The sequence below is a fragment of the Camponotus floridanus genome, unplaced genomic scaffold (genome assembly GCF_003227725.1).
Source record: "Camponotus floridanus strain SB8 unplaced genomic scaffold, Cflo_v7.5 scaffold5, whole genome shotgun sequence".
Classification (NCBI taxonomy): domain Eukaryota; kingdom Metazoa; phylum Arthropoda; class Insecta; order Hymenoptera; family Formicidae; genus Camponotus; species Camponotus floridanus.
Genome location: NW_020229658.1, coordinates 799,739 through 824,351, shown reverse-complemented (window position 1 = coordinate 824,351; position 24,613 = coordinate 799,739). Strand labels below are relative to the sequence as shown.

The 24,613-nt window shown below is 36.7% G+C and overlaps 6 protein-coding genes across 8 annotated transcripts; 3 read left to right on the top strand and 3 right to left on the bottom strand.

Moving 5' to 3' along the window:
• Window positions 1-42: 42 nt before the first annotated feature.
• On the top strand, window positions 43-2,012 carry LOC105258310 (succinate dehydrogenase [ubiquinone] iron-sulfur subunit). The gene is made up of 5 exons (XM_011269539.3): window positions 43-207; window positions 573-823; window positions 1,122-1,419; window positions 1,490-1,612; window positions 1,743-2,012. Exons 1-5 carry the CDS (start codon window positions 43-45, stop codon window positions 1,878-1,880), a joined length of 975 nt encoding a protein of 324 aa, XP_011267841.2. The 3' UTR covers window positions 1,881-2,012.
• Window positions 2,013-2,168: 156 nt separating this feature from the next.
• Window positions 2,169-5,649, bottom strand: LOC105258386 (serine/threonine-protein kinase Chk2). 2 transcript variants are annotated; one of them, XM_020029831.2, is made up of 8 exons: window positions 5,539-5,649; window positions 4,446-4,598; window positions 4,076-4,348; window positions 3,736-3,986; window positions 3,453-3,656; window positions 3,196-3,369; window positions 2,952-3,116; window positions 2,169-2,860 (listed from the first exon to the last, which is right to left on the bottom strand). In XM_020029831.2, exons 2-8 carry the CDS (start codon window positions 4,591-4,593, stop codon window positions 2,645-2,647), a joined length of 1,431 nt encoding a protein of 476 aa, XP_019885390.1. In that variant the 5' UTR covers window positions 4,594-4,598; window positions 5,539-5,649; the 3' UTR covers window positions 2,169-2,644. The 2 variants fall into 2 exon arrangements, with proteins under 2 accessions (XP_019885390.1, XP_019885392.1); XM_020029833.2 differs by lacking the exon at window positions 5,539-5,649 and adding an exon at window positions 4,749-4,976.
• A 642-nt stretch (window positions 5,650-6,291) lies between these two features.
• On the bottom strand, window positions 6,292-19,741 carry LOC105258236 (lissencephaly-1 homolog). The gene is made up of 7 exons (XM_011269413.3): window positions 19,596-19,741; window positions 15,011-15,157; window positions 10,308-10,461; window positions 9,958-10,164; window positions 9,466-9,876; window positions 9,031-9,379; window positions 6,292-8,890 (listed from the first exon to the last, which is right to left on the bottom strand). The coding sequence occupies exons 2-7, from the start codon at window positions 15,046-15,048 to the stop codon at window positions 8,817-8,819; spliced, it is 1,233 nt and encodes a 410-aa protein (XP_011267715.1). The 5' UTR covers window positions 15,049-15,157; window positions 19,596-19,741; the 3' UTR covers window positions 6,292-8,816.
• On the top strand, window positions 19,266-20,829 carry LOC105258013 (SOSS complex subunit C homolog). The gene is made up of 3 exons (XM_025412362.1): window positions 19,266-20,337; window positions 20,426-20,550; window positions 20,633-20,829. The coding sequence occupies exons 1-3, from the start codon at window positions 20,310-20,312 to the stop codon at window positions 20,786-20,788; spliced, it is 309 nt and encodes a 102-aa protein (XP_025268147.1). The 5' UTR covers window positions 19,266-20,309; the 3' UTR covers window positions 20,789-20,829.
• On the top strand, window positions 20,658-22,183 carry LOC105258079 (methyltransferase-like protein 5). Of its 2 annotated transcripts, XM_025412361.1 has the most exons (3): window positions 20,658-20,814; window positions 20,903-21,297; window positions 21,376-22,183. In XM_025412361.1, the coding sequence occupies exons 2-3, from the start codon at window positions 20,958-20,960 to the stop codon at window positions 21,669-21,671; spliced, it is 636 nt and encodes a 211-aa protein (XP_025268146.1). In that variant the 5' UTR covers window positions 20,658-20,814; window positions 20,903-20,957; the 3' UTR covers window positions 21,672-22,183. The 2 variants fall into 2 exon arrangements, with proteins under 2 accessions (XP_025268146.1, XP_011267478.2); XM_011269176.3 differs by lacking the exon at window positions 20,658-20,814 and having other exon boundaries at window positions 20,844-21,297.
• Window positions 21,408-24,198, bottom strand: LOC105258160 (putative aldehyde dehydrogenase family 7 member A1 homolog). The gene is made up of 9 exons (XM_011269294.3): window positions 24,012-24,198; window positions 23,532-23,748; window positions 23,236-23,423; window positions 22,960-23,159; window positions 22,772-22,887; window positions 22,566-22,694; window positions 22,365-22,474; window positions 22,002-22,262; window positions 21,408-21,914 (listed from the first exon to the last, which is right to left on the bottom strand). Exons 1-9 carry the CDS (start codon window positions 24,168-24,170, stop codon window positions 21,702-21,704), a joined length of 1,593 nt encoding a protein of 530 aa, XP_011267596.1. The 5' UTR covers window positions 24,171-24,198; the 3' UTR covers window positions 21,408-21,701.
• Window positions 24,199-24,613: the final 415 nt, after the last annotated feature.

Below are 24,613 nucleotides of genomic sequence, written 5' to 3'. Positions count from 1 at the left end.
CGAGATAATATTGTGGAGACAATCGCGTGACAAGGGTGTATCATGAATCACGGCGGATTCGTGAGCCGGTTTTGCGGATTCGCGCGTCGATTTCGCGGATCGAGGTTGTCATCGACCTCAGCCAATAAGATTCCTCCACAGTCCGAGGTAGAAGCGGCTATAGCGGCCGACATCGCGGGTGTCGCAGCATGCAAAACGTCTCCAACAGTTAGTTCTACGCTTCAACGTATACACAAGAAAATATAAACTATATAAAAATGCCTCCCCTAATTTGTAGGAAAATATAAAAATTTTCCCAAAGAATTTCTCAAATAAAAACGATATATGTTTTATATTTTAAAGAACGAATCTATTAAATGTTAATTCCATTTCATTGATAAATTATGACCTCAATCTAGCCAAAATGTCTAAGATTTATTTAGTGCAACTTGGCATATATGTTGATTGTAAAATTCTTAAATGCTCAATGTATAAAGAGGATCTCTCCTCAAGTCTTTTAAAAAATCTTTATCGGAAAGAGACCAGCGCATAAGCTTGGAGGCGGTCTGTTATTCAAAATCGTCCTTTCGTAGGCGGCAAAGCTTGCACCGAGACTACAAATTGTCCGTGTCTACCGATGGAATCCAGAAACACCAAATGTAAAGCCATACATGCAGCAATTCAGCGTGGATCTGAACAAATGCGGCACAATGGTGCTAGATGTGCTGGAATTGATCAAGGCGCAGCACGATCCGACATTGTCCTATCGGAGATCTTGTCGGGAGGGCATCTGCGGATGTTGCGCGATGAATATAGACGGTGTCAATACCTTGGCTTGCATAACGTAACAATCGTCGTTCTAAAATTTTTGCCAATATACACTCGATATAATAGAAATTTTAAAGATTTTCTGGATTTGTGATTCCTCTCTTGAGAATTTTATTAGTGTATCTTCGGTGATTTGAATATTTACGAATCGAAAACTTGGGATTTTAGAGATGCGGATATCTGAAATTTAAAGGGGGATTATGTCAATATTTTATATACTACATATATTTCCACAAAAATTACTTTTAGCAATTTTATCAAAATTTAAAGTTATTTCTAAGATAAATAACATTCGAAACTACCTGAATCATTAGAAAAGTAAAAGAATCTCCGCAACCGCTGGTAATCTATCCTCTGCCACATGCGTACGTGATCCGGGACTTGGTGCCGGACATGGAACAGTTCTTGGAACAATTTCGGCAAATTGATCCGTATTTAAAGCGGCCGGGCGAGGACAATTTCCTCGGTATGCGACAAATCTTGCAGAGTCCGAGGGATAGGAGTAAACTTGATGGCTTGTACGAATGCATAATGTGCGCGTGTTGCACGTATTCCTGTCCCCCTTATTGGTGGCTGGGTGATAAATATCTGGGACCTGCAGTTCTATTGCAGGTAACGTGGAAATAAATGCAACATCCCTCATGATAATCTTTCTATAATAATACACATACAAATATGTTAGGCATATAGATGGGTGATAGATTCACGAGATATGGCACATAAAGAGAGACTGGCAAAGCTACGAGATTTTTATTCGGTTTATCGATGCAAGACGATTTTCAATTGCACCAAGACATGCCCGAAGGTGAGTAAATCGTTACTCATTATCTTTTTTCTCATATAAGATTTTCTAGTTTCTCTAAAAGAAAAGAAGATGTATAATGTATAGATTAGTTCTATGCATGCATTTGTCGATATTTTTTCATATCTTATAGGGTTTAAATCCGGGAAAAGCGATAGCGCAGCTGAAACGTCTACTAGCAGGACTTATGAACAAAGAGAAACCAGATCTCGAGACAACACTTCCAAATCCCTGCCATGGTGAAGAGCAATATCCCTGCAGAAAGGAGTAAAAAATAAATAAATAATTAGAGACATTTGTTCGTTCTCTTTATTGTATAATGCTATCTATTATTTTGAATAAAGATGCTCCCATTTTTATAACGCGATAATAAAGTGCTTTACTAAATGAAAAGTAATATAAATCTATAATAATTATATACTTATTAGAAAATTAAACATTTCCCATGGCACTAAATGCGTGTATGAAATGTTTTATTTTTTTTTATTACTCTTAAAATTTTCAAAACAAAAATTTTATTTACTAAATCAGTACTTATATATATATATAATACTGGTTAAAATAATCTTCATAGTTGACGTTATCACACATCTATTTTATAAAGGTACTCTGTGTTATAAGTTAAATCACAAATATTGTACTCGTCAATTTAAGATATGTCAAAAAATAAAAATATTTAAATATATCGCGAAAAATATGCGTTATGTCTTATTCAACAATTTAATTATTTCGTTGTCTTATATCTCTATTTCACTGTTCTCTTTTTCATATTTAATATCAAAGTTAATCACAGATATTTACTTTGTATCTTATGTGAGATCATTATATATGAATAACTTAACCGATGAACAGAACTGTTTGAACAGAAACTGTTCTTTTTTAATAGGTAACATTAATGCCCATTGTAACATAATCAACAAGACATCAAATCCTGTCGAAAGGAAAATGCTGCTTTTTGCTCTCCTTTATACTTTTTTCTTACTCGCGAAAAATCAATGTAACATATTTTTGTCATGAACTTTCAAATATTTTCTCTCACACTAGAAATCGTGCACGTTTTATCATGATATTTGAATCATCCTCGTGGTGATTATTTAAGACGTTCAAAGGTGGCACATTCTCATCAGTTTCCACAGTTGATATCAGCTTATATACTTCTTCTCGCATATGCGAATCTCTTAACCAGGGATGTAATAAAACTCTTGTCACTGTTATACGTTTTTTTGGATCCACTGTCATCATACTTTTGATCTAGAAACGCGTGAAATTGTAATAATTAATATATATATATATATATATATATATATATATATATATAAGTATAATTGTTATTATTACATACCAGCTCTATAGCATCGCCTGATACATGCCCAAAACGCGATGATGGAAATTCGTACCTTCCACGTCTTATCTGTTGCTCTAAAGTGATATTATTGTTATGAACGTTAAAAGGAACTATGCCGCTTAAAGAAGCATATAGTATCACACCTAAACTCCAAACATCAACCTGAAAGAATTTCAATACAATGAAGACAACACTTTCATAATTTGCCACAATTATTCATTAGAAAAATGTAAATACACACTTGGTTTGTATAAGAGACACATCCTAGATTTGCCAGGATTTCAGGAGCAACATACATAGGAGTTCCACAAAATGTTTTCATCATAGTCTTGGTATCTACTAATTTTGACATACCAAAGTCTGATACTTTGACTAAAGGAGTGTCTGAATTGTTTTTCAGTAATATATTCTCTGGCTATGTAAATTTATATATATTCATTATACAATGTAATTAATACATATCGATAAAATGTTAAAAAAATAATGTTTTAACAATACCTTCAAGTCTCTATGTGTGATGCCTTGCTTATGAAGATAATGAACAGCGAGTACAACTTGATAAAATATCAATTTTGCCAATGGTTCGGATAATTTTCCCTTACTTTTTATTTTATCAAATAGTTCTCCACCTTCCATCAGTTCAAGAATAATATACATTGTTGTTGGTGTATCATAGATATCTTCCATTTGAATAATGCAAGGCTAAAACAGAAATTTTTGCTTTTTTATCAATACTTAAATTATAAAGATACGAAATGAATATGTCACAGGTATAACTTACATGCTTCAACTTCTTTAATATTTCCACTTCATTCCTGATATTAATAGAACTATTAAATCCAATATTACCATTGTTTAGGTCAATTATCTTTATAATTTTGACAGCAAATTGTTTAGAACCATCCTTTGTAAATAGTTTTCTTACTTCTCCACAAGCACCAGCTCCTAACTTGCGTCCAAGTGCATAGCTTTGCTTTAATTGCAATGGTAATTCGCAACTATTGTCAGACATAGTATTCATAAATACATAAACTGTAAAGATTATGAAAGATAGTCACTTTTGTTATCTGTATGTCTCTCATATAATTTTTATAGTAAATTCGAGTACAAAAAGTGGTTACTTGAAAATTTTTCCTGAGCTACAGCTATTTCAGAGTTATTTGTAATAATGACACGATTTCCGCGTCCAACTTTGATTTTGTCAACAAATGTTCCATTGTGACTCATATCTTCAAGATATACCACAAACTCATTACTATTATTAATACGTTCTCTGGTTATGCGAAAATGTACTTTACTGATTATATTCAAATATTTTGGCCGGAGTTCGTTATTGGTAATAATAATGTCACAGCTCATGGAGCGTCCTAAGGTATAGGATTCTCTAACTAATTCTGTAAAATAAGGCATAATATTTCTTTCAATGCTGATACATACATTTCATTATTAGATGTTGTGTTATTTCTATGTGCAGAGATATACGATCCCTACCTAGACTTCTGAAAGCTACTAGTTTGGGACAAAGTCTTCCCCAGATGACTAATGTTGGCTCTTGGGTCAATACTTCTTGCGATTGTGTCAAAGCATCTGCGTTTTGAGTATCGGGCAGACTGCAGGTGATCTGTTCTTGTGACGCCATTCTGTCTGTATTTTCATTGCGAGAAAAAAGAAGAAAGATTTATTATTCAAGAGTCGTCAGAATACAAATAACTCATTCTAGTACAATGATTTAAATAAACGAAGAAAATTCAAATGCAAGATTGAAGAAAAGAAAGACGTTCAAAAGAAACTTACTCAAAAGTAAATTTGTACTTGTTTTAATTTTAAAAAATTATAATGAAATATCGGCGTGATATTTTTCGTCAGATACACGTATGACACAACAGACAATGTTTTCTTTCGCACACGTGCTTACAGTATTGGGGATAAAGGGACAAATTTCGCGCAGGCGTAGAAGCAAACACTATTACGTCTCAATTACGTGTATATTACGTCGTTGCAATGAAGGATGTTATTAAATCCTTGTCGAAAAAAAAATGGAAAATATTAATGCTTATACTTATATAGTTTACATTAAATATATGATACGCATCATCGACATAAGTCGTAATAAAGAAGTGTCTTTTAAATTTAAGGACCCTCAATTTTGATAATTTATTACAAGTCTTAAAACAAACGCTCTATTACGTGTATGTAATTACGTGTATGTAATGTTAAAATAGGTCACGTGTTCAATGACACAATTCACGTACATCAAAATTCCAACGAGATTTGTTTTCCAACACTGAATCAAGTATCCCCTTCCACCCTAACAAAGTATCATATTCCACGAGAAAAAGGATCCTTCGTAAACACTTCTTAAAGAAATATCTGAATATCTTAGAAAATCGATAAAAATGTCATATTATTCGATGACATCGCAAAATACAAAAGATATTGTTCGTACAAGAGATGAGCAGTAACCCCCCATTTTTCAAAAATAATTCCTAATCTCTCTCCACGAAATTTTGTCTGTTTATTTTTCCAATGGCTTTTTTCAAATTGTGCGCCTTAATATTAACTTATTTTAATTAACAACACTTACCCAGTCCCTAATCGTTCGGATTTCTCGATTTATAGCGGCCGCCAAGATTTTCACGTGTTCCCTCTTTCATAATCTGCGTATACCACTCTTACATTACCTCATATATGAGATATGAGATTTGTGTAGGTGAATTTCTTGCCTGTTTGTTTTTTCCTCTTTCTTTCTCTCCAACTTCCGAATGTATGTCTATCTTATTTTATCCCATTCTAATTCAGCTACAAAGAATAATACACACTGCCACTGCGCATGCGCGATAAAATGAAGTATCTCTCAATGTATTTGTTTTTGCGATGTAATTTTACATCGATAAATGAGAATCGATATTACCAATTGTAGATAACGTGTGATCTTTATTATCGACAGTTATTAAATAAAACAATTATGTATTCTCTCATTATGATATATCCCTTCAATCAATTAAAATCAGATAAGATTTATAATAATTTTTTAAAATATACTTAATATTAAAACTAACCTAACAATCTTTTTAATTGATTGAAAGGAAAGTACTATAGCAATTATATACATATATTGTTTCTTAAGTAATGAGATTTTATCTTTTCTATGCTTAAAATTATAAATTGTTTTTCTTTTGAAAGATATTTACAAATTATTGAAATTAAAGAAATCAATATTAATACATATTATCGCAATTTGTTGTAATCTCTGTTAAAACCTTGATAAAACATATTTATTTTTCTACGAGGAACTTTTAATTTTTTATAGGATCTTAATAAATGTCTGCCGATTGTATATATCACAAATGACGAAGGGAACTTTATTATAAATCTACTTGTTGGTATCATTTCCCAAGCAGGTAGAAAGCAAGTCACAGAAGCTATCATGAATCTTATGAAAGGCGCGACAGCTACACATAATTTTTTTAAATTACATCATCTCTACGTATAAACACGCACAATAGATGTTTGGTATGCGTTTAACTTACAATACTACATTGCTCTAATAATTTTTGTCCTATTATACTATATAAAATACTGTCATGCGTGTAGATTAATATGTATTGCAAAGTTGGGAAAATTCTTAAATCTACTGCTCGATGAGAACTACAGAAATTCTAGCCGAAAATTAACAGAAATATTACGCATTCGATTAATATACGCAGATTAATACGAGAAATCTGCAATGTCGGAAAAAGAAATGCCGGCTTTAAGAACCAGTATGCGAATCATAGGTGATGATATGTAACATACGATCTCACACAACTTATAGTGACAACTCTGTTTATTATTCATCAAAATAATTTAGTACCACATTAATTGAGGAGGTATCTCTTCTCAGGGGTTTGTATTTGTTTTATATTCGGCCCTGAAGGCCGAACATGGGAGAAACAGTAGGAAAAGACGATTAATAAATGTTTGAAAAATCAATCTTAATTAAGCGATTATCGATTAATAATTTACACGTATTTTTCATACACGTGTGTGATTATTCCTTTTTATCGATTGCCTGAACATTGGACGCATGTGTGTTTGTATGTGTGTGTGGTCAATCAATCGTTAACTTTGTATTTCTCTGAAGTTTATTCTCTTATTTTCCTTCTACCGTCTAAATTATGTCTGCGCGCTATCACTAATAATAGTTAAAACTAAAAGATACAACTAGTACCAATACACACCTCTTTCTTCACTTGGGATCCACGCAATGAACTATATGCTGCCAAACTTTTAGATGCATTATGCGTTGCATTAAATCATTTTCCATCTCTTCTCTTCGTTTTATTTGAACATTTTTAAATTTCAATTGTTGCACTCTCTAAATTCGGCTGTGCGTCTATTGTAACATTATTAATAATACACAGTGAATTTGGACGTACACGAGTACACAAGTCTATTTTTCATTGTCGCCATTTTTCGTCTCGATTATTCTTCAAGTCTCATTAGATAAGAATCTCTCGATTTTCTTCAAGTGTATGTTTCATTTGAGAAAATAAATAAATATTAAGTGCATATATGTACGTTTGTAAAATTCATCGATTTGACATCTTTTGTCTTTATGAGATTCGATTATACGTAAATGTATGTAATGTATAATGGAATTCACATTGCGGGGACACGCATTTCGATGAAAAAAAGAATCTGATTTATACATTTAGACATGTAACAATATATTTATTTATCCGATTGAGAGACAGAATTTTTTGGCATACTGTTTTTTTTTTATCTATACCATTGTCATTTTATTTGCGACGTTACACATTACGTGTGTCCCGTAAAATAAATTTTTATCAATGCGGCAGACATATGATATATAACAACTCAATATCTATCCAAATACACGCGCGAGTTGACATTAGACGAGACCATTGACGCTCAGTACTTTGCATAATACAAAGCAATACGCGTCTATGCGTGTAATATGTTTATATATTTGTGTATATATATTTATATATATATTCATATATGAGTAAAGAAGGAGCGGAGCATTTTTTTCGTTCTTTATTCTTTCTAGAAGAACTCTCGAGGAGAGCGCGCGAATATAAATGACAACGAATTTAATGACCGTCGTGTACATAGTTTGCGCGAAGATGGACACCACAGCCGAAATTTTTGCCACCGTCAATAGAGGACTGAAGAGATTCAATTTCTCTTACGCAAGATCATAATCGAGGAGGACGATCTTCTCTCTTTTTCCTTTTTCATGTATGTGTGATCAGTTGTAATACTTTAACAGATACATTGTATAAGCACAGGATTGCGAAGAGAGGATAAGAGAAAATAAAAAAAGGAGTTATACTCGTCATCGACATCGAATTTCGCGCTGCTTAAAGACACGTATTATGTACAAAATAATGCACTATAATTGCACAACTGTCTAAAGGAATATAACTCTTGTAATTGTATATGGCATTAATACCCCCCTCCCTTTCCCCTCTCTCCATCTATTCCGCGTTCGTAGATAATCCGTAATGCGAACTCGTGGGAGCGTCCTCTCGATCATTTGACCCTTACGACTGTCTCTCGATTCACTCTCCTCGAATAGTGCAGTTCATTGCCGTAAAACGATGTATTGTAATATAATCACTAATTATACTTTATTATAAATTAATTAAAGAGTTCTTAATCATACGTGTTTATGTGTGTGGTTTATGTATAATAATAATAATATTAATATTAATAGCATATGTACGATAGCTTTTGTAGCAGCTTACTCTTTCGGCCGATTCCATTAAAATGGACGCGTGTTCGTCTTTTCTCTCATTTTCATACTCCCGTTCTCTTCCGTTCGCGATGTCTGACGGAAAATCTAAAATTCGGTGACTAGCGGCACTCCCAGATCTTCACCGTTTGATCAACGCTCCCGGTGACAACGTAAGGATGATTTTTGTGGAAATCTACAAGAAGCGAGTACAATATTATCGAGAATAAATTCTTTCATTTATCTATATAAGAATAATAAGAAATTACTCGTAAATAAAGCATGTTTTGCAAATTGAAAACGCAAGGAAACGTAGTAAGGGACAAATATACAAACCGACAGAAGTGCAGAAGTGAACGTGCGCTTCAAGGGTCTTCATCACTCGTTTGTTGCGCGTATCCCAGACTCGCAGCGTTTTATCGTCGGACGCGCTGACGATAAACTTGCCACCAGGATGGAAGACGATGCATCGCACCCAGTTGTCGTGTCCAATGAGAGTGAAGAGACACACTCCGGCGGCGACGTCCCATACGCGAATCGTTTTATCCCGAGAGCCGGACGCGAGGAAAGGTCCCTCGTGCGCGCCCTTGTTATCCGCTCCGGCTGCCGCGTTAATCGACGCTCTCGCGCTTTCCGGCGCCCATGCAATGCATTCGACTACATGTTCGTGTTCTCTAAACTCGACCTGACATTGAATGATTTTATTATGAATATAAATATTGTATTATAATTATCTAGAAACGGACAAAAATGTATGTCTCGTCGAATTACCTTTGTCTCTTTCGTGGCTACGTGCCACACTCGTACAGTCTGATCGTTTGAGCAGCTAGCGATGAGCTCGCCACATGGGCTAACTCGTGCCATTCTCACCCATTCTCTATGCCCGGTGAGCGTCTTCACGCAGTAACCGGTCGCTACTTCCCAGATCTTGATAGTCTTATCCCTAGAGGCGCTCACTACGAAGTCACCCTGTGGCACAAACGCGACCGAGTTGACGTTATGATCGTGGCCGTGCATGGTCTTGACGCAGGCGAACGACTGGTGGAAATCCCACAATTTGATGGACATGTCCGCGCTACAGGAGGCGAGCAATTTGCCCGAGGCATCGAACGCGATGTCTTGTACGCTGTCGGTGTGACCTTTTAGCGTTCTCTCAAAGTCGCCGCTCTCGAAGTCCCATACCTTTTAAGGAAGAGAATAGAGAATAAGCGTAAAAAATATAAATGTTTCTCGAGAAATGCGATAAACGTAAATTGCCCTCACCTTAATGGTGGCATCTTCGCTGGCTGATACTATGAGACTAAAAACAGGATGGAAAATAACTCTATTAATGGGGGCTCTGTGTCCGGTCAAACTGAACTTTTCCGGCGGCCTCGGTATCCATTCGGACGGTGATCTCTTACCACGCGTCGGTGCGCCTTCTATAAATTCTTTTTCAGCTTCGGAGAGTTTAGATTCCAATTCCATTACCTACAATTTTGTTATATGCCATTCAAAAGGTTACTTAGCTAACTCAACAATAAATAGGAATAAATCCTTTTGCGACAACAGCATCAAAAGAAAGAGAAAGAGAGAATATTTGTCAATTTTCTTAAATGAAAGAAATTTTATACCTTCTTCTGCAATCGTATGACCGAGGTCCACTTCTTTTCCAAAAGACCGCCGTACTTCCTCTCCACTTCTCCTGGCATATCGGCTTCCTTTTTAAATGCCTCCAGTGCATCTTGATAGCCATTAGTGCTAAGATAGTCCGCAATCGCCTTATTTCTGAAAGCATCAATTTGCATTTATAAGTCAAGTATAAAAGTAACTGTTTCTTCTCTATTTTCATAAATTGTTCTTTTATTAGTCAAATAAATAATTAAAATCTCGAGAAAAAATTTGTCAAACTTTATCGTTTGCGACGATCTCATTCACATGCCCTTTCTCGCCAGGTACCGCTGCAAATGAATTAAAAGAAAATAACAGAGAGAGAGAGATGTAGCGATAGCTTTAATCTCCAATTGTTTCGCGTCGGCCTCCTGTTTATGACGTAGAGATAAAGATAAAACGTCGGATAAAACCTGCGATCTGGCACAATAGAAGACGGGGGAAGAGGCCGTAAGGCAGGTGTTGGATACGTGGGAAAGAGATTGAAAGTCGGGCAAACTTGTATGCCAGGGTGAAAGGCCTCGAGTCGGCCATTCGTCTCTATTCACCTGACTTTTCTCCACGTGATGGCAAATTATCGCTCGCGGGCCTCGCAATCTTTGTTTTGCGATTAACGCGTGACGTGCAGGGGCGACTCGTTCTAAACGTATGTAATCGAACGAAAAAGGGGAAAAACGAACCTGTCTTAACGAGAAGTGTTGCAATCGCTGAATCACGTGTCAATGTACTAAACTGGTTTGACATTCATTCTAATGAATGAGAGAAAATTCATTCTGACTCTACAGCATGATTCAAAAGTTTCTTGAGAGCAATACAAGTATTTATATATTGCAATAATACAGATAATGATAAAAACCACTGATATATCTTTGTATCTCACTGTGTTAAATTAAATATTTAACGTATATAAAATTTTTGACAGACAATAGAAAAATTCTTATAATAAATTAAAAGTATCATGTTATAAAACACTCTTGGGATCACTTAAGAATAAACTAATACGATTATCTATTAACTGATAGAACAAATTAGGAGTTGGCTTTTCTTGACACAATCGATACTGAGCTAATATAGACTCAAGTAATAAAGTTCCAATAACTTAGCCGAAGATTAGAAGCTCTAAAAGATGAAGAAATAGTTCTAAATGCTATAAAAAAACATCGATATATATATATCAATAATTTCGTACTTTTCGAGAGAAAAAAAATTCATAATTTATGAAACTTATAGTGTACTAAATTTAGAACGCTGTAGTCACACCGTAATGCCACAATCTGCGTAGTTAATTATATGTAATTTGCGGAAAATTAAGAAGGAATCCGCAAAGGTGGATAATGACAGAGGTGAAAAATTCATAAGCTTATAGAGCGCGGTGTGAGAAATTTTATATCACACACGCACAATATGCTAGCGGCAGATGCTATTTGCTGCAGGTATGGAAGTAGGCAGGTAGAAGAATGATTCGAGAGAGGCAGACAGGTAGCTTTCATTGTGAGGGCGGAAGGTGACCCGTCACCGCTACTTGAATTCTTCTTGCGAAGGCTTCTCCTCGAGTTCGCGCGGGAATGAAATGGGAAACGAGGAAGATCTCGAGCCAAGTTTCTCTCTGAAAAAAATAAGAAACGAAAGTAGAGTTTAGATATTCGTTATAACGGCTGTATCCGTGCGAAAGTCATGGCATTCGAAATTCATTTCGTCGATACGAGCGATGATCGATAGGAACGAACGAGAACGAGGTTTAATTTATTCCGAGCTACAGATGGAATTTGTTAGGAATATCTCGAACTGTAGGCTTAGGATATATTTACTCACGATTCATTTGCTAATGATGATGGGACTGAAAATATTTTTCTTCATAATCGAGGGCATGTAAAGACGAGAAGACATTTAGTCTTGTTATGTCTTTCTTGAGTTTTTCGTTTTTTTAAAAATTCCCAAAAATCTTGAAAATGAATATCTACAACAATCAACTAAACTCATGTCATTTTCTGATCATTTCCCTCCCTTCTCGTTATATAAATTAAAAATTATATAATGACATTTCCAGAGATGCTTTTGTATATAATGATCTAAAAGTAAAATCTTTAGATGTTTCTTTAGACACAACAGCATAGTTGTTTCTTTCTTTGCGAGGGGTAGATCAAACCGTGATATTTTAAAATAATGTCCTTGCTCTTTAATCTAAAGATGATTCACATGAAAATAAACGGAAAATATTAATAAATTAGACGGAAGGTAATTTATTCCTTCTGGTTCTTTGCACAAATAGACGCTATTAATGTAAAACTGTAATTCGCTATTTAAGCTTCGAGTAAACATATCAAATTGATTTCCCTCAACCTGCAAACTTCTCCTATTATATACATGTAAATCAGATTTCGAGATGTGCAAAAATAATTTTTCTTATTTTAGCCTTTTGAGACTTTATAACAATCTTTCAGTATTTTCACTTTTTCAAAAATATGAAATATTTATTATATTTATTTTTATATTAGTACTATATGCGACGATATTATAAATATCATAATTATCTCTACAACTAAATTTAAGAAAATAATAAAAGAGCTTCGATAAAGCTGGAGTGTCTAAAGAGAATCTCACAAAGACATCTAAAGGTTGAAAGGTCAATTCATATTACAGAATAATATACATGGGATACTGACTATCCGCACGACACGAAAAACTACAAGTATCCACCTGGCGAAAGTTCCCCTGTTATAAACGCTAATTGCCTTTCTCTCTAGTGCACCCTCGTATCATTTTACAGGGAGTCCGAAAATGAGAGACGCGCAACCTCCAGAGAGAAGTCGCGGAGGGCGTTCTATCTAAATCCAAGGTGGAAAACAACATGGATGCGACGACCCGACACCTGTGCTGATCGATGAGAGGTCTCTCCCTCTTAGCCAGCTGGCGGGGGAGCCAGTTTCCTCTCTCGTTCTCCTTCTCGTTCCGCTCTAAAGGTTCCACCGTCGCCGATTCGTCCTATCGATCGCGCGGTACGCGCGTGCTCCCTCGACGGACACCCTCACCACCGGCCGTCATCCCCCCGAACATCCCGCCCCAACAGGATCGACGAGAGATTTTGCGTCATAAGAATTAACTGGCATAGATCGGAGGACGAGATCGATGCTCGACGCATCGTCGTGGGGTTGTGGTATACGTGGAGCGCTCACACAAGGAAGGCGAAAACGGAATTAATTATAAATTGTCGCCTGAATAATCCAAGAGCACGATTCGAAGGGTCGTGCAATTCGATTCCCGTGGAAATTCCGATACTTTCAAGTGAAAGAAAAAAATCGAGAAATTCTAATAATAATTTCCACGGAATCTTACCAACGAAATGTATATTTCTATAATTTTGATATCAAACTTATCGTAAACATGTTTCAAACATATGTTCCTCGATTTAGACGAGAGGAAAGCGAGATTTGATTGCCTCAATATTCCGCAATATTGAGGACGAGAAGAGAAATGATCAGAGTGTCGCGCAAAAACGCGTGTTGCGTCGAGAGATAAGGATGAATTAGGGACATGGCGAGATAATGACAGCGATTGGCGTTCGATTCTCTCGCACGACAGCGCTCGGACAGGAAATACAGTCACACACGCGCGGAGCGAGTGCCCGCGAGAGCCGAAGAACTCTCGCGGATCGTTATTCACTCGGTTATTCGAATGACTCACGTCCACGTCGGGTTTCTCTCCTGCGTGAAATCGAAGACTGGAGGCATGGGAAAATTCAAGAGCGTCTCCCACACGGTTTATGCGCCCACGATTATGCAAAATAGAACGAACTAATTACATAGTTTGCTTATTAACACCCAATGCCAATTAATAATGCCAAGGTAGCTCGAACGATTATCGCATAGTAATGTAATGACATTCCTAGTATGCATAATAGTGAGGTATAATGTGTATTTTGTTTGTTTACAAATTACAGAATATGTAAATAACCAAACAATATTTATTTATTTATCTATTCATTATATTTTAAAATACTTTTGATGAAATTTTCTTTTCTTCTTTTAGCTAAATATACCTAGGAAATCTTAAAATCTATGATTGAGCTATTCAACCAATGAAATGATCGCATTAGGATAGATTTAAGAAATTCTCTAGTCTTAAGATTTGAGAAACGACTATGAATTCGGACCTGAGAGATTTTCTCTGATAAATTTTAGTATTTGCAGATTTTAAGATTTCCTAGGCTAAAAGAAAATTTCATCAAAAGTATTTTAAAATATAATGAATAGATAAATAAATAAATATTGCGAGATTTCAGAAATTCTTTCTCATGCATTCTAGGAATATATCTGCGAAAAGAAAGATTGTGGAAACAATATGCATCCCATTTGTGCAAAATAGATAAAAAGCAGGTTGAATGTTGTGAGAGAATTTTAGCGTAGGTGGATAAATAGTACGTAGGCGGTGCGAGATACACGAAGGGGAAGCCTTGCATATTTCCTCGATTGATCCGTTCCCGGACTGCAGCACGCGTTCGCGTGCACCACCCCCGCGGACGTAGAAAGAGACGTAGATGTAGAACGCATTTCCAGAAGAGAATAGGGGAGCTTGGCGTGCGTCAAATGTGCGCGGAAACGTGGAGATCGTTGAATGATAGCGCTGATCGAAATTATCGACGAGAGACGAGTTTCATCGAGAGACTTACAGCTCCTCCCTCTGACGTTGAGACAGCACCATTTTCATGATCCTCGGTGTGTGACCCGTCTGGATACCTCGATGGTGATTCCGCGGAGCCGCGAGTAGGTCTTCCAGTCACCTCTCAACGACTTCAGTGCCGCGTCATCGGCATCGCCTGTGACAGAAATTATGTTACGCATCATTCTTACATTTGAATTGTAATTGATAATTTGTTTCAGGAAAAAAAACTTGACAAATTACTTTGTAAGATATATTAATGCAAAAAGGCAAGGTATAATAATAAAGGTTTTTTTGACGTATCAGAATATTATTCTCAATCATACGAAATTACTCCAAGAGAAAAAATTCCGTGGCGAACAGTTGATTCACCTGCTGCCATGTTCCTATTAATTTCCTATGACCTGGCCATACATCGTATTAGTCCTATGTATTTTTTCATCGCGGGGAAGGAAACTTTAAGAACGACGATAGATTCGTGAGAGCTATTTCCGCGGATATAACGCGCGCAATATATACGTGCCTGAAATCAATGTGTCGCGTGGTTTATTTTACTTTCCATCGTCGCGGGAGAAATCAGCAGATTGAATCAGTGTCGCTCGTCTCGGAGCCGAGCTTCGTGTCGCTCGCACGAAAGCGGTCGCTTTCGTGATAAGCTCAGCCGGCATGATTTTGCCAGATCGATAACACTTTTTTCATCGCGCTGCATCAAGGGTGCACGAAAGGGAAAGGGAAGGCTTGAAAAGTGAAGCACGCTATCACGATGATGACGCGACGGAATGCTTTTATGAGAGCACGGTCGCGGTGTTGCTTTACCCGGAATCGGAAGTATCGACAATCAACCGCGCTAAATGAGTATCCGTGTTCAAAGTATATCAATTGTCGAGCGTTATCTGCTGCAAAAGTAGAAAAAAATTAAATTTGAATATTTTGTTCTTTACTGAAAAAATAATCAATAGGGTGAGCCACGTAACTTGACTGCCATGAATATTTAAAAGAAAAAAAATTCCCTTTTAATTTTCAAAAGAAAAAAAATATACTGCTGGACAAAATTAATTTTTCGTTAAAATTTAAATATCAATTTTTAAAGAAAAAGTGAAAAAAAAATTGCGTTAATTTTGTCCAGGAGTATATATATTATAGATTTTCGGTTTTCTATATTATATTATTCGAAACGATAAAAACTGATGTATTAATTTAAATTAAATTGATGTAATCTGGATTAATAACAGAAACAATGGAGATAATATAATCGAATAATATAATTATAATTAAATCCTGCATTTATAATATGTTGAAATGATGACGTTATAACAAATTTCTCACGATGACAAATTTTAATTTCTTCTCAATGCAATAATTATGTTAAAAAATACTATAAATATAAACCATATAAATAATTTTAAACTAAATATATATAATAATTTTACAATATTAAAATAATCGATTAATACGATTAATCACGCGTTCATAATGTATGTATACAGCTGTCAAGTAATAATAATTTTTTCGCGCCTTGACACATTTTAATTTTTCCAATACGATCATTGAAAGGCAGAGTGGATAATTTTTTACAGATCGCGCACGATAAGATTCCAAATTATACCTAAATCCAAAGTGAATCGAGCTCCCCGAATAAGGAAACAATTCGGAGGAAGGACCTTGAGGGGTTGTAAAGGCATGCGTCGGCGCAGGACGTCGCGACGCTTCCACGGTGATGGTTATCCGTCGCGCGATGCGCCGTGATCGATAAACCGCGCGAGGGCAGCCCGCCCACCCCTTTCCACCCCCACCCCCACCCCCTCTCCCTCCGACGCGGCGGTCGCGGCGTATATTTTCGCCTTGCGGTGCATTTAAATATTCATAACAGGCCTCTTTCTACTTCACGGCATTGCTGTAACGTTAAGCAGCGTGTTATGCGATCGAGATTGAGGAGCGAGAAGTAGTCTCTACGTTACAGATACGGAAAAACTCCTTGATCTTTCTGAAACTTCTGATGATATATGTGTAATAATAATGATAACGTATTATATAAAATTCTATAAATTATATAATTGAAACTTGAATCAACTGCTGAATTTATAAAAATTTTAATAAATTAATTATATATATTTAATATATATAATGTAATATTATATATTATATATAATTTAATCTTTTGAAGATAAATTTATCTTGGAAAAAATGTTTTAAATATTAGAGAAAAAAAATATATGAAAATGGAATAAAAATAATTCGATAATATGCGTATCTTTCATTGAAATATAAATAATAGTATTAATCATACAAGATTATGATATACTTTGTTCGAAAAACAAAGAATCTTGGATTGCACGCGTCGTTGCGTATAAATGCACGCGACGCGGTTGCGACGCCGATGAAAAGTTGAAAGTAACCGCATATAAATAAGAAATACACATAATTTACGATATTCTTGTTGCAAATACGTTCACAATAATATGCAGAAATTCTTTTCGGAGTTTTTGTTCAATCCTGAGTGGTCAAGAATCCTTGGCGAAAATTAAGAGATCTTCGCGAAAACATTGTTATTTTTCTTTTTCGTAGATTATGATATAAAGTTTTATAACAATAAATCGCGCGCAAATAATTTTTCGAAATTAAAATTATTAGAAAGTCTAATTTTTTTCAATAAATTATTCACATATTTCTTTTCTTATGTAAACAAATATTTTTTATAAATAAATTAATTTTTTTCAATTTTTACACATGTTGAATTTGCAATAATTCATTTTAAGAGAAATAAATTTGGTAGCGATTCATCTCTAGTGTTTTGTATTTTTATGCGAATGATTTGTTTACATACCTGAATAAAAAATGTAGTAAAGTAACAGAAGCTGCATAAAACGCGTGACGCAATCGTAAATTCTTATCACTGAATCAATGGGCTTTCTATACCGTTGTTGATCGATCTCTCGATCGTATTAAAGTTCGCTCTGTTATATCATCGGTCCAGGTGAGTGACTGTCGACTTTTTCTTGACCTCGCGAGACACTTCGATTTGTTTTACGCTACGCTTGTCGATTAATTTACTTACACACGATGACGCATAAAAATGCCATCTGATAAATAGAGATCAATCAATCGATTAGGTCGCTATTGACGCAGGGAAAGCGGTCTATCTTGAAATCATACTCTAATCGATCCTTAAACTTTCACGATAGAGAGCCCCGTCTAACGGAAACCGGTTACAGGAACTGTCATCGCGTGACACACCAATAAAACCACGTACATATCTTGGTCATATCAAGGTTTACATTTATTTAGAGCCTTAAGGTACAACTACAGTCGATTATTTAAATGAGACAAAGGTCGAATTTAATGAGGAATTAAGAGGAATTATTTTATTAATTTGACGCGACCGAGCTCGAATTTTTTTGTCATTTTGCGTTAATTCTACTCCGAATTAATTAACGTGCGCGAAATTTGAGACAATCAAAGTCCGAATCTCTTGTTCGCGAATCGTCGCAATTTAATTATAGCTATTGCAAGATTCATTCAATCGATCGTGCAATTAAGCAAGACACTCTTGGCAACGCAACTGCAATATAAAAAAATAAAACTAACGCGGAAGTAGGAGTCAAGAGGTCAACACTTTCTACAAAATAACGTTTGTCCAGAATCGTGAATTTGTCGCAAGGAATTTAAGCCATGAGAAAAAAAACGATAAATAATATACGCAATATGCAGTACGCAGGGCGAGTAGTAGACCGGAAAAGCATTGACCGAGGATGGTGGCATCGACCACCCTGCGAGGCCGAAACAACTTCGATTGAACTCCAACATAAGGTCTTAAAGTTACTCGGGGAAATTGAAGATATTCCGAGAAACTGCTCTTATATCATCACGCTAATATTACGCGAGACAAACGTGAAGATTGTGAAAAGGATTGCTCGAAAAATCTCCTCGAATCTCGATTCATGAACGAAGTGACATCGGTAATTAATATCCCAAAGATCTCTAATTGCTCGATCGACAGGTAGAAACAGAAGGAGAAAGACAGGGGAAGAGAGAGAGAGAAAGAAAGAGAAAGAAAGAGAGAACGGAGTCGCGCGATGACAGCTGATCGCGCATTATCAGAGTCGTCTGTCAAAAGTGCTCGCGTATCATTCGCTCGAAACGCCCGGATAAGATAAGGACGCGCCGCGGGAGATCCCTGCCGAAGGATAGCGAAACGCGGCAAGGGCGCGGATCGCCATCGTCACGGCGCGCACCTCGTCGCGGCGAAAAAATCAATTCGCGTTCGGTGACGTGCGACGCGCGAGGGCTCATCCGGAGAGAGAGCCTTCGCGCCGCGGGCTGTCGGGATGACGATGACGATGACGATGACGTTCGGACGTTCGTCGCGACGTCGGGAAGCTGCATCGTCGCGCAAATGATACGTAAATGCCGGGAGGTCGAGCGAGCGCGCGATACGCTCGTAATCGCGTTTGTTGTAGATCGCGCGCGGCCATTTTGCCAGAACCCGTCATCCAGTCGGGGCCGCCGTCGGCCGCTTCTCGGCCGCCGCGAACTCCAAGGAGGATCCGCGGCGCTTTTCTCTCGGCCCCGCGCCGAGTACTCTCGCGGATACTCACTTCTGTTTCACGCAGCAGCAGCAACAGAGGGGGATGGACGACGAGGCCTGAGGCGACGACGAGGCGAAATTTATACGCGTGAAAACCGGGCAAGCGCGACTATCGATGAACACCTCGGGATCACTTCTGCGATCGGACTGGGCCCCGCGAGGTGGCGTCTGCGCATTTCCGGCGCATGCGCCGGCGCCGCCGCCGACGCCATCGCTCGGCGCGTCATCCCCGACCGCCGCGGGAACCTCCGCGCCCTCTGGCGGAGGGATTTAAAATCATTTTAAGTGATTCCAACGATTCCAATCGTAGATGGCGCTAGTCATCTTTCTGTATCATGAGAATTATAGGTTTTTTTTATCGATCGATATTTAACGGAAGAAGCGCGCGTCCGAATTCTATTCAGCAGATTTTATTTGGTAACAATGCAAAAAATCAATTAATCATGCATCTAATGTAAATAATGCGGTAATATTAGATACTTGATTTTTCGATTTTTTTATACCTCGTAAAATTATGCAGATTTACGTACGTGTATGTGTGTGTACGGACCTTTAAATTCATTGAGTTTACCATCTGATTTTTGACAAGTTAATGATCTTTCTCGAAAAATATTCAAAGAGGTTAATATTTAATAAATAACGACATAATCTGGGATAATCTTCGTAATATAATCACCACATTAGCTTGATATTTACCAATCGTTGAATTACTTATGTAAATTTCATGGCTTATTCGCAATCGAACTCGAGAGGTAATCTTGACACAAATATATGCAAAATATATATATTTTTTGTATCACTTAGTGCATTAGAATATTCTCATTTTGATTTTTGTTGTAGAATTACAAAATAGGAAGATCTTAGAAGAGATACAATTGAAAAAGCAGATGCTATTAAAGCAAGGAGTTGCACCGACTTTAAACTCATCATTGGGCGTTTCATCAACAGGTTCTGCATCAAGTATAGTGAGTATATATCTATTTAATTAAAGACAATCTTTGTTATCTCCTAACTTTAGCTTGATGACATGTATCTTTATTATTATAGCCTGCGATACAATCTAATGATGGTGTGGCGATGAGTGCATCTCAAAGAGCAGCTTTACACAACGCACACGCGGCCTCATTCGGTTACTTTGTGACGCAGGATTCTTCTTTTGGAAATCTGATATTACCAGTTCTCCCTAGATTTGATAGTAAATGAATTACTATTCGTAAAGATATTCAAATGTATGTAAATAGTACTAAATATTACTGAAGACTGTATGTAAATAATATTAATGAAAGAGGATTATTGAATGGGAATCATTTTTATAAGTACTTGTTGGATAAACTTCTGTGGAGAAAAATTGCAACTGACAGTTTTTGAAGAGATGGCTAGTCTTCGACTTCGTCAATTAGAAGAGTATCTTCAACAAATGGATGTGTTTGAAAAGCCAAAAATCTTACTCGAACAATATGCCACTAGCGCACACATTGCCTCACATATGTTGTACAATGCGCAATCGCAATTTAATGATATAGAAGGTAAAAGCGTAGCAGATTTGGGCTCTGGATGTGGTATATTATCACTAGGTGCTAAAATGCTCGGCGCACAATACGTAGTTGGATTTGAAATAGATTCAGATGCAATCGACATACAATATAGAAATTGCACAGACATAGAACTCTTTGTCGAAATTGTTCAATGTAATGTGCTGCAATATTTACCAGGTATGCATATAAGTTTTTTTTATTTGTATTTATTAAAAGTACAAAGATATATACAATGCAATGTCTGTTGTGTTATAGGAAAATTTGAAAAGTGCTTTGATACTGTTATAATGAATCCACCTTTTGGCACTAAAAATAATGCCGGCACCGACATGAAATTTCTCGAGGTGGCAATGAAACTTTCGTCCAACGTAGTTTACTCGCTGCACAAGAGCAGCACGCGAGATTACGTTCTTTCGAAGGCGACACAGCTCGGCGCCGAAGGAAAGGTGATAGCGGAACTTAGATACGATCTACCGAGGGCTTACAAATTCCACAAGAAAGCTTCCGTTGATATACAGGTGGATTTCATACGATTTGAATTGAAGCGCTGATCTTTTCTTCCCGAGGTCAACCCAGTCAATTTATTCGAACTTGATGCCCTGAGCTAGAGGAAGTTCGTTCCCGTGATTGATCGTGATTGTCGCGCGTCGCATGTAATGCTTCCACGCATCGCTTCCGCTCTCGCGACCACCGCCTGTAGCCTTCTCGCCGCCAAATGCACCACCTATCTCGGCGCCGCTAGTGCCTATGTTGACGTTGACTATGCCACAATCTGATCCGTGAGGGCCGATCCACTGCGTGAAATTCGATAAGTTAATCCGATCATATACTTGACTGTGTAAACATGCACGTATATTTACACATGTTGGTTATATATTTACCTGAAATATATTTCCGATGCTTTTAGTAAAGAGACTACTGCTCAAACCTTGCTCTACACCATTGTTAAGATCGATAGCCTCTTCTAGGGAATTTGCCTCCAGGACATAAACGATCGGAGCGAAAGTTTCTTGCTGCACCACCTCTGCTTCGATTGATAGACCCGAGATGATTGTCGGCTCGACATAGAAACCGGGTCGTTGTATTTGCTTTCCACCGAACTCTATCGTGCCACCGGCTTTCACAGCTTTCTCAATTGCTGTCTGCAATTAAAAGTATTGAGTTAATCAAAAATTAAAAAAAAAATGAACTTTTTTGCTCGATTTAATACTTTATTTGAATGATATTGGAATTATTGCGTATACTTTGTATTTGTCGACTGCTTGTTGATTATGCAACGGTCCGTACAATACTCCGTCCTCCAACGGATCTCCGACTCGTTTTAATATACTGTTATATGCTGTTTTTAATTTTCCTAAAAATTTTGCAAACAACGTTACATTTTGCATGGAGATATTTCTTCTATTTACATTATTTATCGCGCTTATATTATTTATCATGCCTACCTAAGAATTCGTTCTTTACTTTTTTGTGCAATATTAATCTTCTGGTTGAGGTACATCTTTGTCCAGCTGTTCCAACGCATGAGAAGACTGCCGCTCTCACTGCCATCTCTAAATCCGCATCTTGCGCAACTGTCGACAGAAGAGGAATTATGTACACATGTATTAATGCACACGAAGAATTGATTATTTCGAGGAGATATATGTACCGATCAATGCATTGTTACCGCCAAGCTCCAATAGAGATTTTCCGAATCTCTGCTGAACTTTGAGTGCCACTTGTCTCCCTACGTTCGTACTTCCGGTAAACGAAATAAGAGGTACCCTGTAGTGATAACAGATTGTTACGGTTTCCGCGCGATGCTATAACATGTAACGAATTTAAATTTAAACTGACCGTTTATCATTCACTAGAGTCTCCCCGACATCCGATCCACCTGTGATCAAGGATGCGACAGAACCAGGGATACCATTGCGCTCCAAGACATCCGAGATTATCTTGGTGGTCGCGATGGACACCAGAGGTGTACTCGGCGCTCCTTTCCAAACGATGGTGTTACCACAGACCATGGCAATAGCGCTATTCCAGCCATACACCTGAAGCAAATCAGGCAAATTGGTGCAAAAATTCTTAAAGTGCGAGAAGTGAAGAAGCTAAGGATAATGCATTTACTGCTATAGGGAAATTGAACGCAGAGATAACGCCAATCACACCCAGAGAATTCCATTTCTCTAATAGTGCGTGATTCTTCCTCTCCGATGGAAATAGGCTGCCGGGTAGCATTCGCGACAATCCGACTGCGTAATCGCATATATCTATGAATTCCTGAACCTCGCCTATACCTTCCGGTAATATCTTTCCTGCATATATATTAATCACACATAAATTTATACTGTATAGACACATGTAATTTAATTAACTATACAGGCTGTTAGAGTGAGTTTTCATTAAAACAATAATTTAGTTACCCATTTCCAAGGATACCAAACATCCTAGCGGCTTCAAATTTCTCCTGAGTTCGTCGCCTATTTGCCGGACAATATCTCCTCTCGCTGGTGTCGGGATAGATGTCCATTGCGGCCATGCTTTACGCGCTTCTGTGATAGTATTGCTAGCTTCTTGCGGCGTGGACTCCCGAATCTTCGCAATCACCTTGCCGGTTGCTGGTGATATCGATTCTATCAACTATATTTAAAAAAAAATTATTGGTTTGTTTGCCTTTTAAATATTGTTATAATTTAAAAAAAAATCTACATTTTATTGTAAATATGCATATAAAATTATTTTCAGCGATGATGTATATATTATTGTATTATACACAATGTAATTTGTATTTATATTTTTGTTTAAAATTCTCTTCGGCTTTTTCCACAATGTACGAATCAATTTATCATTATCGATAAGAAGAGATAAGATCTATGTATCTACGCAATTCGTAGATCACGTACCTTGCCGGAGCCACCCCATCTTCCGTCGTAGAGTCCAGGATTTTCGACGGTGATACCTAATTGTTTTAAAAATCCGTATCTTGGATCGGTCACCAGGTATCTCGTCGTCATCTGGAATTGGAGAACGCGACAACGACTTGTTAACAACACACGTGACATGTTGTCAATTGTTACTAACCGATTCGTCGAGCCGTTGATTTAATAAATAGCTTGGGTTATCAGAATGACACTCATCTTTATCGAGATGGGAAAAAGGGAGAGGGAAGAAAACACGATATCTCACATAATTCAAACAATCAAAGTTTGTAAATCATTTGCTGTTCTGAAGTCTACCATTTTCAAACGGTAGACTAAACTTATTTTTATTTTTCTATTTCTCATAAATAACAATAATAATAATTATTATTGTTATTGTTAAATATTGTTTTCATATGTAAATATTGTTTTCATATTTAAAATAATTTGTATATATTTATACATTTATAATATGTAATAATTTATAAAATGTATAATAATATGTTATTAATATAAATTGTTTTGTGTTTAATAATTTTTTTCGAACTAATCTACATATAAAATAAGTAAAAAAAATAAAAAAAATA